The 12449-nt window shown below is 44.8% G+C and overlaps 1 protein-coding gene across 9 annotated transcripts in view; it reads left to right on the top strand.

Annotated features, from left to right (window-relative positions):
• LOC147029496 (uncharacterized) overlaps positions 1-12449 on the top strand; it is a 313146-nt gene that overhangs the window by 247437 nt on the left and 53260 nt on the right. For all 9 annotated transcript variants that reach the window (XM_085871980.1, XM_085871978.1, XM_085871977.1 and 6 more), the window contains one exon: positions 7839-8001. In XM_085871980.1, coding sequence (XP_085728106.1) covers positions 7839-8001 — 163 coding nt within the window. The remainder of the gene's footprint in view (positions 1-7838; positions 8002-12449) is intronic.

Genomic DNA, 12449 nt, shown 5'->3' with positions numbered 1-12449 from the left:
ACATTTTTAAGAATCATGGTCATGGATATTTGTATGTAGATCATATTACAACATAAATAGGAGTACATTGGCCTATTTTGTGCTTTACATGACAACAATACAAGCACATCGGTATCGAGGTAAAAATCGATCCGCGTTTTTGGCCGGGACAGGGTTTGCACTCAACCGAACTCTTGTTGTTTGTATAAACTGGACTAATAGTGACATTTAATATGACTCTATGATTCATCTATAACATTTATAACTCATTTTGAAAGCATTTGGATGTATTTCTGTTATTTTGTATTTTCACCCGATACAATTTCTGGAATTTAAGGGGGTACGACTAAACTGTCTCCCTAAAAATATGTTCCACTATTTTTATTTTGGTAGATTTTCAATATGAATCTCCCAGATGTATAAGGACTTGGAAAAATAATGTCCGAAAACTATTGCAATTTGTTTCAGGTATATCCACAGGGGGCCTGGACTACCCTTCATTTAAAAACAAACAAACAAACGAAAAAAAGAGCAATCAGATATTGCAGACCCTCACCAGGACTTGTTTCTTGTGGTGTTTGTGTTGTTTTGTGTGGTGTTTGTATACTGGTGTGTTGCGTTAATTAATTCGATCTATTAATTAATAAGACATAACTAGAACTGCCACTTTATAACTGCTGGAAGTGATGACCAGGTACCAAGACGTCCCGCTTTGCAACCTGCTTTGATCGGACACTTGACCCTGACCCATGACCTAGGTTGACCTTTTGGTCTATGTTGACCTCAAATAATTGGCTGGTTCAATTCAGTGACCTGAAATAAAATTCTCTTCAAATTTCAAGCCAAGGGGATGAAAATTGAGTATTTTACAAATCTAACCTAATTATTGATATTTTGGCCTACGATGACCTCAATAATTGGTGGTTGAATTGAATGACCAAATATTCAACTACTCTTCAAATTTCATATCGATCAATGAAAATTGACAATTTTAGAAATTTGGACCATGTTGACCTTTTGAACTATGATGACCTCAATAATTGGTGATTGAATTCAGAGACCTGATGTGGAAATCCTGTTCAAATCTCTCATCAATCGGATGAAAATTGAGGATTTCAGAAATTTGACAATTTTGTTGATCTTTTGACTTCAAAACAATCGGCTTCTTGCTAAGAGTGAACTCAACCATTTGGTGAAGATTGGTTTAAAATTGTGACCTTTAGGTGATAAATATAAAAAGAGACAGACGAACAGGCAAGCAAGAAAAAGACGTCGTACGAGCACGATACTTGCAAAATCCAACCTCCTCTCCAAAGGGTGCCATGGATATATAAAATTGTCCATTTCCTCAGGATCAAAATTGACAATCTCAATCAAAGCTCAGGTCAATCAGATGAAAATTGATTATTATCGCTGCCACCGAAGGTGAAGGAGGATGTTTTCACCCCTCTGTCTGTCTGTTTGTTACTTATGAAATCTAAAGATTTCGTAAGTATTTTGATCAGTTCCGTTTCTGTTTGTTTGTTTGTGTGTTTGTTTGTTACTTACGAAATCTAAAGATTTCGTAAGTATATTGATGACTTCCGTCCTCTGTTTGTGTGTTTGTTACTTACGAAATCCGAAGATTTCGTAAGTATATTGTTGACTTCCGTTTCTGTGTTTGTTTGTTTGTTTGGAGGCACGATAACTCGATAACAGAAGAAGGTAGCAATGTCAAATTACACCACGTGATTCAGGAGGGTGATGGCTAGTGCCGATTAGATTTTGGTCAAAATCGGTCAAAGGTCAAGGTCACAGTGAGGTCAAACATAATTCCGTAAATTCACGTGGAGAAAAGGAGTATTTTTGTTTCGCTCGACGTTATGAGTTCGTTTTAACTTCAATTTTAATTTTGTCTTCGGTTTTTGCGATCGCTTAGGACGCTTAAAACTCGGATGTCGAAATTCTGGTAAAAATCGGATGTTTTGGAGACGTTTTAAGATTGTATAAAAAATATTTCACTCGACGCATCACGGTTCGTCCCATGATGCAGTGCGCTCGAGCAGACGCGTCGTTGAGTTACGTTAAGGTATAATTGCGTGGAGAAATGGAGATTTTTGCTTCGGTCGACATTACGATTTTTTTATGGTTTGATACAGAATCATCGTAGAAACTTCTGGTTTGCGTCGCTACCTTCTCTAGAGACAGCTTTTATTAGACAAGGTCAGAGATCAAGTTGACGATTTCGTAAGTACCAGTCTATGACTGCTTGTTTGTTTGTTTGTAGGCACGATAATTCGAGGACGGAAGAAGCTACCAATGTCAAATTACACCACCTGAATCAGGAGGGTGATGGCTCGTGCTGATTAGATTTTGGTCAAAATCGGTCAAAGGTCAAGGTCACGGTGAGGTCAAATATTCGATTTTTTTTTGATGGTTTGGTACAGATAATTCGAGAACGGAAGAAGCTACCAATGTCAAATTACACCACGTGATTCAGGAGGCTGATGGCTAGTGCTGATTCGATTTTGGTCAAAATCGGTCAAAGGTCAAGGTCACAGTGAGGTCAAGCATCCAAAAAATGATAACTCGAGAACGGAAGAAGCTTCCAATGTCAAATTAAACCATGTGATTCAGGAGGGTGATGGCTCGTCAGGTCAGGTCAGGTATGGGAGCATGTGCCAGAACACCACGTCGCTGCGTCCACTTTCCGCCGGTACTCCAGGGGCCTCCGTCTGGCCATCCCCCAGGCAGATGCCAGGCCCATCCCCATCTCCTTGAGATGATGGTCAACCTGTTGCAACCATGAGGCACGTGGTCGACCCACTGGCCTCCTCCACTCATGAGACTCCCTCGCTGAGAGAGTCAGGAAAACGAGCCACATGTCCATACAGCCGCAACTGACGCTCACGGACTATGCAGGTAACAAATCTCATCCGAGTTTCTCTCAGCAACCGCTCGTTGGACACAAAATCCGACCAGCGATAGCCAAGGATTCTCCGAAGAGACCTGGTACCAAAGGAATTAAGTCTCCGTCTCAGATCCTTGGTCAGAGTCCAAGTCTCGCACCCATAGAGCAAGACTGGAAGTACCAAGGACCTGAAGACTCGGACTTTCGTCCTCCCGCACAGGTACCGGCAGCGCCACACCCCATGATCCAGTGAATCCATGACTCCCCAGGCCCGACCCAGACGTCTATTGACCTCTGACTCGCAGCCGGCAGAGACATGAATATCACTGCCAAGGTAAGTGAATCTCTCCACGACCTCAACATCCTCACCACAAACAGACACAGACAGCACAGCAGCATCCAAGATGTCACTGAAAGCCTGGATCTTAGTTTTGACCCAAGAAACCCGTAATCCCAACGGCTCCGACTCCTCATTCAGCACCTCGAGGGCCCCCAAGAGGATGTCTAAAGTCTCCGCAAAGATGACTGCATCATCTGCAAAGTCAAGGTCCGAGATCTTGACATTCCCAAATGACGCACCGCAACTTGATCTCTCCGACATCCTCCCTAGAATCCAGTCCATACAAGTGCTGAAAAGTGTGGGGGCAAGTACACATCCCTGACGAACTCCAGTAACAACTGGAAATAAGTCAGAGATGGTACCACCACACTTCACAGCACTCTCAGTACCAGAGTAGAGTTCAGACATCAGATCGATCAGTTTTGGTGGCACCCCACGAAGACCAAGAATCCTCCAGAGGACGTCCCGATTCACTGAATCGAACGCTTTACAGAGATCAACATAGGCTGCAAGCAGCCCCTGCCGAAACTCTTGTCTGCGTTCGGTGAGGACACGAAGTGCAAGGATACGGTCAATCGTTGACCTCTTTGGTGTAAAGCCTGACTGCTCTGGACGCTGGTGCTCAAGCAGATGGTGGCGAACCCTATCGAGAATTATCCGAGCAAAGACCTTGCCCAGCACTGAGAGCAGCGTCACCCCTCGGTAGTTGTTGCAGTCTTGGTGATCACCCTTCCCTTTCCAGAGAGGGACAACAAGGCCCCTCTTCCAGTCAGTTGGGATGATGCCTGTGTTCCAGGCAGAGCACAAAACTGCATGCAACGACACGAGTGCAGCATTTCCACCAGCCTTGAGAAGTTCGGCATGGATGCCACAGGTCCCTGGAGCTTTGCCCCGTTTCAACTGGTTCACCGCAGCCCGTGTTTCCACAAGCGTAGGTGGACCACAGTTGATTCGAGGGTCAGCAACAGGGATTGTAACACCCTTGACGTCCAACTCGACAGTTGGGGGATCAGCCTGGTACAACCGCTCAAAGTAACCGGCCCAGCGGGCCTTCACTTCAGACTCCTCTGTCAAGAGCCTACCACTCTCTACTCTAACTGCAGTGCTCCGAGGGATGGGCTTGGATGAACGTAATGCGCGAATTCCCCTGTAAGCGGGACGAGAATCACCTGTCCACAGGTGATGCTCTACCCCCTCACAGATTCCTCGCACATAGGCCTCCTTGTCCACCCTCAGTGCACGTACAGTTTTACGCCTCAGCTCCCTGAACAGCTCAGCTCTGCCATTCAGCCTGGCCCTGCGACTCTGGTCAATGGTATCCAGTGTCCCTTGAGAGACAAAATTCTTCTTTGCCCTGCGGTGAACTCCAAGGCATCCACCGGCAACATCAAGGACGGTGGTCTTGAAGGCGCTCCACAACTCTTCAGGACCCCCCAAAGCACCCAGACCCCCCAAGTGTCCACTCAGCCTGTTCGCAAACTCCTCAGCTACTCTCTCATCCCTGAGCTTGGCAACATCCAGCCTCGGCTGGGATGGTACCATTCTCCAGGATTTAAGGTGCAGCTTTAGAGTTGCTACAACAAGCCTGTGGTCAGTATTGAGGAACTGAGCACTCCGGTAGACCCTGCAGTTCTGGATCATCCTCCAACGACTGTCAATGAGGACATGGTCAATCTCCTTTGCCACACCGCCAGCGTTGGAATACCAAGTCCAGCGATGAGCTTGTGGGTGCTGAAACCATGAACCAGCCACCCTAAGTCCATGACTTCTTGCAAAGTCAAGGAACTTAGTGCCATTCTGGTTCATAGTTCCTGACCCATGGGGACCAACACACACCTCATAACCGTCCCTATCAGTTCCAGTGGATGCATTGAAATCACCCAAGACTAGAAGTGTATCTCGTCTTGGGCACTGATCAACCACAGACTCGAGTGTGGCATAGAATGCATCCTTCATGGTGAGATCACTTGCCTCAGTCGGAGCATAAACAGAGACCAGGGAAATGACACCTAAGGAGTGACGAATCCTTAATCTCATAATACGCTCGTTGACCGGTGTTACCTCAATTATCATTGGGGTCAGCTTATTGGACACAGCTACAGCAACTCCTTGGGTATGGTAACCATCAGAGCGACCAGACCAATAGTAGGTGTAACCACCCACCATTATCTCGCCGCAATCCGGTCTCTGAACCTCAGAGAGAGCTGCAATCCCGATGTCCAAACGCTTGAGCTCAGATGATAACAGAGACAGGTGATCATCCTCTCTTAGGGATGGGACATTCCAGGCACCCACCCGAAGGGACCGCCTCAGGTTAACCCAAGGAGACCGCCGTCTGGTGGACGACACCTCAGCACCACTCCGACACACTCTCCCGCAATCTGACCCAGGGATGTTACCCCGTGGTTTCCCTCCTATCAAAGATTGGGGGTCCCGAAGGCTTTGCCCCAATCCCGTCATCCGGTGAGCTGCCCTGCGAAGGGAAGCTGCACAGGAGGTACTCCCACGGAGTGGGTTTTCAGATTTTTTTGCGTTTTTGCGTTTTGCGGAATGAAGGGTTTTACGGTGGCCGGAGTGCAAATCCTGCCACCAACCTCCTAATAAGAAGTGACCCAACTGCAGGAGGACGTCTGCAAACACAGTTGGGCACTAGATATGGATGGCCGTTGGCTCACAAGGAGCTCCTCCGCCCTTTGTGGCTCGTGCTGATTAGATTTTGGTCAAAGGTCAACGTCACAGTGAGGTCAAACATCCAAAACATTCGATTTTTGATGGTTTGGTACAGAATCATCGTAGAAACTTCTGGTTTGTGTCGCTACCTTCTCAAGAGAGCTTTTATTAGACAAGGTCAGAGGTCAAGTTGACGATTTCGTAAGTACCAGTATATGACTTTGTTTGTTTGTAGGCACGATAACTCGAGAACGATAGAAGCTACCAATGTCAGATTACACCACATGATTCAGGAGGGTGATGCCTTGTGTTGATTAAATTTTGGTCAAAATCGGTCAAAGGTCAAGGTCACAGTGAGGTCAAACATCTAAAAAATGATAACTCGAGAATGGAAGAAGCTACCAATGTCAAATTACACTACGTGATTCAGGAGGGTGGTGGCTTGTACTGTTTAGATTTTGGTTACAATCGGTCAAAGGTCAAGGTCACAGTGAGGTCAAATATCCAAGACATTAGATTTTTGATGGTTTGGTGCAGAATCATCGTAGCAACTTCTGGTTTGCTTCGCTACCTTCTCTAGAGACAGCTTTTATGAGACAAGGTCAGAGGTCAAGTTGACGATTTCATCAGTACCAGTCTATGACTGCTTGTTACTTACGAAATCTGAAGATTTCGTAAGTATATTGATGACTTCCGTTTCTGTTTGTTTGTTTGTAGGCACGATAACTCGAACGGAAGAAGCTACCAATGTCAAATTACACCACGTGATTCAGGAGGGTGATGGCTTGCGCTGATTAGATTTTGGTCAAAATCAGTCAAAGGTCGAGGTCACATTGAGGTCAAACATAATTCCGTAAATTCATGTGGAGAAATGGAGTATTTTTCTCATAATATTTTTCTCATAATCATTCTTCTCCGCAATCTCATAATAAAGCTTTGTTGAAAATTTGATGACAAAATCTCAGATGGTAAAAAAGTTACGGCACAGACACACACACACACACAGACAGACAGACAAGTGATTGCAAAACCCAGTCTCCTGCTGTGTGGGGACAGGTTAATAACCATCAGTGCTCATCGCACCACTTTTGGACATTCTTGGTTAATCCCAACTGCATTGCATGACAGTATATTTGATACGCAAGCATTATGTTAACAGGACAGGGAGCTCCATTGCTGGAAGTGAGAAATTATTGATAATATCCAGCCATTTAACAATACATACAGGTGCAGTATAAAACAAATGTCAGGTTGTTTCATGGACACAGCTCAGATCATGAATCCTTGTGAATGAGAAAACAGGGAGTTTTGCAAGAAAACATTTTAATTTCATTTGTAAATGTTTAGTTATACCTCAAATTTTGGATTGGTTGAGTGGAGTGGCCCATTTCGAATATGCTGATACACCCATCATCAGGTGACATTGTCATTCATGCTACCAACTCTCCCTAAGATTGAAACTACTTTGTGAACAGGGGTGGTTGATATCTTTAACAAGTAAAGGAGGTTACAGATTGGAGTATTTTAACATGTCATAGTTGGCATTTTAGAAGGATTTTGCTGGAATGGTATTGAAAATACAGCCAAAACATAATGATATATCCTAAATTTTTGATCTGTACAAAGTTGCCAAGAAGCACAACAACAGATTTGAGGATATCTCAGTGTTTTGAAACTATAGTTGCAAAATGCCTCATAAGTATGATCCATTTTTCTTGTCCTTAAGGAAGCCCTACCTCCTGGAGTCACAATTTCCAAAGTATGATTAGTTTTAGTTGTAAAACTTTTTCTATGAAAGGTATCCAGGTTACGTACTCCAAAAAAAATTCAATAAACAATTGTGATACCATTCAGGTGTGGGACCATTCAGGTGGAATGCCCCAAGTACTATTTTACCTTCTGTTTTCAATTGCATCTCATGTTTGATATTTCTTCTCTTGTCATTCTGCAATTGATCAGGATGACGATGCAAGCTCTGTACCAACTTCCCCTGCAACGGTGGCATCTGAACAAAGTAGCCAACCGAGCAGACTCTCGTCAACAGATGCCTCTTCACCGTGCAACACACCTGAAACTGCACTGCATTCCAGCACTGCAGACATACAAGCTTCTAGTCCAGAAGGTTAGGCCTGGGTTGATGTCATTTTGATCTGCATTTAGTTCAAGCTATTTTTTTTTTACCTCCGCCACCGAAGGTGGATGGAGGTTATGTTTTTACACCTGTTTGTCTGTGACCACGATATCTCAAAAAGTTATGGATGAATTTAGATGAAACTTTGGTCACAGGTTGCGTGTGTGACAAAGACAAATTGATTCAATTTTGGTGAAGATCTGGAGACGAGAATTTTTTTTTTTAAATTGCCCCACCACCGAAGGTGGACGGAGGTTGTGTTTTCACCCCTGTCTGTCTATAAGCAGGCTATCTCAAAACGTTATGGACAGATTCAGAAGAAATTTGGTGGACAGCTTGGGTGTCTGCCAAGGACAAATTGATTAGATTTTGGTTGAGATCCAGATCCAGAAACTATATATATATATATATATATATATATATATATATATATATATATATATATATATATATATATTATATATATATATATATATTTTTTTTTTTTTTTTTAATTTTCTAAATGATTCTTCACTATTGAGAGATGTGGCCAAAAATGATATCCAGTAGACCCTAAAATATCGTGGGGGTTAGTTTCCTGGAAAATACCATGATAGTTTAAACTATGATATTGGAAACTAAGGGCCAATGGGAAAAGGGGGGTTTGGTTCCTGGGCTTTGAAGAAATCTCGAGAATGTTAACATTGAGATGTACAAGTAAATAAAGTGTAAATTAAACAAAAACATCAGACGTTTGCCTTTTTAATTTATTCTAAAACAGCGAGGTGGGTGTGAGGGTAAACATATTACTTACTGTTTGCACTGTACTCTGCCGAAAAAAAACAAAACAAAAAAAAAACACAAGACTTAACTTGATGACTGTGATGATGCTGCTGCAGTGGGGGAGGGTGGAGGTTATATGGATGTGGATGTAGAACTTGCGATGGTTCTTGGATCATCGGGAGCATGACAATGGCGCCTGCTGCATTGCGACATAGAAGAAGGGTAAAACGATTCTTAGCCACCTTGATCCAGAGCGGTTATTCCCTGCTTGGAGAGGCAGGGACAAGATGACACCCTCTTCCAAAATAATCCCTTGGTTTTGGCGTTAAAAACCTGCTTTGGCATAAATCCCTTCACCTTGATTAGTTCCATGAACCATGGTAGAACTGGAGCCTTCGGTCCTGGGTGCCTCGTGAAAACGTTGGTAAATCCACAATGATTTCTCCTGCATATTCACCGGTCCACTAAAAGTCCAAGTAAATCCACAATGGTTTCTCCCATACACAGGTCCTCTCAAAGGACCTTTTATGTATGTTTGTTCCTCGATCCAAACATTAAGGGTTTTATGTATCCTTTCAATATGAGGGTCTTGGGACTGGAATGAGCCTTTTGCAAGTTGCAAGCAGGAACCATTGCGTGGATATTGGGCTCACATTAGCACACAGTTGATTGATTGATCCCGTAATGGCAGCCCACAGATGCCGCACTTTCACTTCTTGCAAACGTATCTAACACCTGGATTTTTTTTTTGTGTTTTTTTTTTTTCCCCACACATTGTCATGACCTTTCTCTGCCTTTTGGCACGATTAATTTTGTCCATCATTTTACGTTTGGGTGCCATTATTAACTGTTGTATGTACTAGATATTGCATATCTAGTATTGCAGGATCTCCTTTTGTCATTTCCTGTTTGATGATTATTCACTCTTAACATTATCTGCCTAACAGAAACTTTCCTCTCCCAAGACGTGTCTGACTCCCAAGTATCTCTCCCTGGCTACTCCCTCTTACGGTATGACAGACCTGAGCCTCGTCCTGGTGGAGGTGTTGCTCTCTTCATCAAAGACTCTATTCCTCACTCTCCATGCACTGCTCTCACTCCCCCACACCCCAAGGAATACCTCTGGCTTCGGCTTCCCCTCCACTCCCACCTCATGTTTATATGTGTACTGTACCGTCCACCGAACAGTGATGACTCCATCTACACCTCACTATCCGAAAACATGGACCATCTTCTATCTTCTCATCCAAACCCTCTCTTCCTCTTATGTGGTGACTTAAATTGTCATCACGCCAGTTGGCTAGGTGTGGGTACCTCTCTCACCTGCCATGGCACCTCAGCAAAAGCTTTCTGCGACTCATTGGGACTGACTCAATCGGTCAACTTCCCGACCCGGATCTCAACCAATGGTACTCCATCTCTTCTGGATCTGGTTTTGACAAATTTCCCTGACAATATCTGCTGCTCTTCCTTCGCTCCAATTGGTTCTTCTGACCACGTCCTTGTCAAAGTGGACATCTCTCTGGCTGTTATCAGAGAACCACCTCACCACCGTCGAGTCTGGCATTTCACACAAGCCGACTGGCAGGGTCTCCGAGCAGCCATCAAACTTACAGACTGGTCTCCTATCACTACTTTCTCAAACATCAACTCATCCTGGGAATTCTTTCAAAGAAACTTGCTCTCCCTCATGCACAGATTTATCCCCTCTCGTGTTCAGTTGTCTTACCCTTCCTCCCGCCCTTGGTTTACTGAAGCTTGTGGCGAGGCAGTTGTCCTGAAACAACTTGCCTTTGCCTCATGGAAAGCAAACCCAACTGAGGGCAATCTCAGTTCTTTCCACAAAGCTCGGAACAAGTGTGTATCTACTCTCAGGAGAGCCAGAAAACAACATCTTTCTCATCTCAAGTCTGAACTCTCAAACCTCTCTCCCTCCTCAAAATCCTGGTGGTGTTTAATCAAATCTGTTTCTGGTGTATGTCCCCCTTCATCCCCTCCCTTACCTCAAATGGCCGCACTGCTGATTCCACACGTGATAAAGCTGAATGTCTAAACTCTATGTTTGCAGCTAAATCTTGTGTCCTAAACCCATCACTATCTCTACCCACTTTACCCAGTCGCACCCAACTGTCCCTGGACTCTGTATCCTTTTCTCCTGACAAGGTGGAGAGCTTGCTTTCAAACCTCGAGTCAGATTCTGCAACCGGTCCAGACGACATCAGCCCACGTGTCCTCAAAGCCTGCTCTTCTGCTCTTGCTCACCCTCTCTCTGTTCTATTCACCCTCTCATTTGCCCAAGGTCATCTGCCATCTGCTTGGAAATCTGCTAACATCACTGCCCTGCATAAAAAATGTGCAAAAACAGATCCCTATAACTACAGACCAATCAGCCTTCTACCAATCATCAGCAAGGTGATGGAATCCATCATCGCTTCAGATATGAAATCCTTCCTCTTCTCCAATGGCTTGATTTCCAATCATCAATTTGGTTTCAGACCAGGTCACTCTATCCTGGATATGCTGCTTCTGCTCTCCCATCAATGGATGGAGGTCCTCAATGCCAGACAGGAAATCCGAGCCGTATCCCTGGACATATCACGTGCTTTTGACACAGTCTGGCACCCTGCACTACTCACCAAACTCTCTTCCCATGGTATTCAAGGCCATCTCCACTCATGGCTCGCAGACTTCCTCTCCTGTCGCAGTCAACGTGTGGCCCTAAATGGAGTTCTTTCATCCCCTCTTCCTGTGCAGGCTGGAGTTCCTCAAGGTAGCGTTGTGGGCCCTGTTCTTTTTCTGGTTTTCATCAATGATCTCTCGGACTCTCTGGAAAATCCTCTATTTCTCTTTGCCGACGACTCCACCCTCTGCCGTACCATCTGTCATCCCTCAGACCGGCAAGCAGCAGCTTCTTCGCTCACTGCAGATCTGGATAAAATCACAAACTGGTCCAACACGTGGAACATGTCTTTCAATCCAGACAAATCTCACACTCTCACTATGTCTCTTCGAAAGGACCGTTTACAAAACCCCCCCATCCACTTTCTCAACAATCCTCTGGAAGAAGTCTTTTCTTTCAAGCTTCTAGGTCTCACTATCTGCCATGACCTTTCCTGGGAAAGTCACATTTCCAACCTCGCCTCAAAAGCCAGTTGCCGACTGGGAATCCTCCGTCGTGCTAAGTCCTTCCTCGGCCCTCTTGAGCTCCTGACTACTTACAAAGCTTTTGTCCGTAGCCTAATGGAGTACTGCTCTCCCCTCTGGGCTGGTGCTCCTGCCTCCCACCTTTCTCGGCTTAACGCTGTCGAAACCAGGGCATTTAAGATCATCGGCATCTCCCGCAATGAAGCTGAGTCTTTGGGCCTCTCACTCAATCACCGCAGGTTGGTCGGTGGTCTTTCTGTCTTCTACCGACTCCTCTCCAGCCTTGCCCCCTGCTCTCTCTGCGATTTGTCCCCACCACATTTCCACAGGGCGCTCAAGGTCCGCCAACAACCCCCTTCTGGTAAAACTACCAAAATCACGAATCACTGCTCATCTTCACTCTTTCATTCCTCTTTTTTCCCGCCTTTGGAATAAACTTCCTCACTCTATTCTTTCCCATTCTTCCCTCCAGGCTTTCAAAACAGCTGTTCACCACCACCTCTTATCTTCCCCCATCCAAATCCTCGATCTTT

This window comes from Eptatretus burgeri, chromosome 3 (assembly GCF_056783735.1).
Source record: "Eptatretus burgeri isolate ZD-2024b chromosome 3, Ebu_testis_v1, whole genome shotgun sequence".
NCBI classification, from domain to species: domain Eukaryota; kingdom Metazoa; phylum Chordata; class Myxini; order Myxiniformes; family Myxinidae; genus Eptatretus; species Eptatretus burgeri.
Note: the sequence above shows the minus strand (reverse complement) of the source record. Positions and strands in the feature narration are given on the sequence as shown.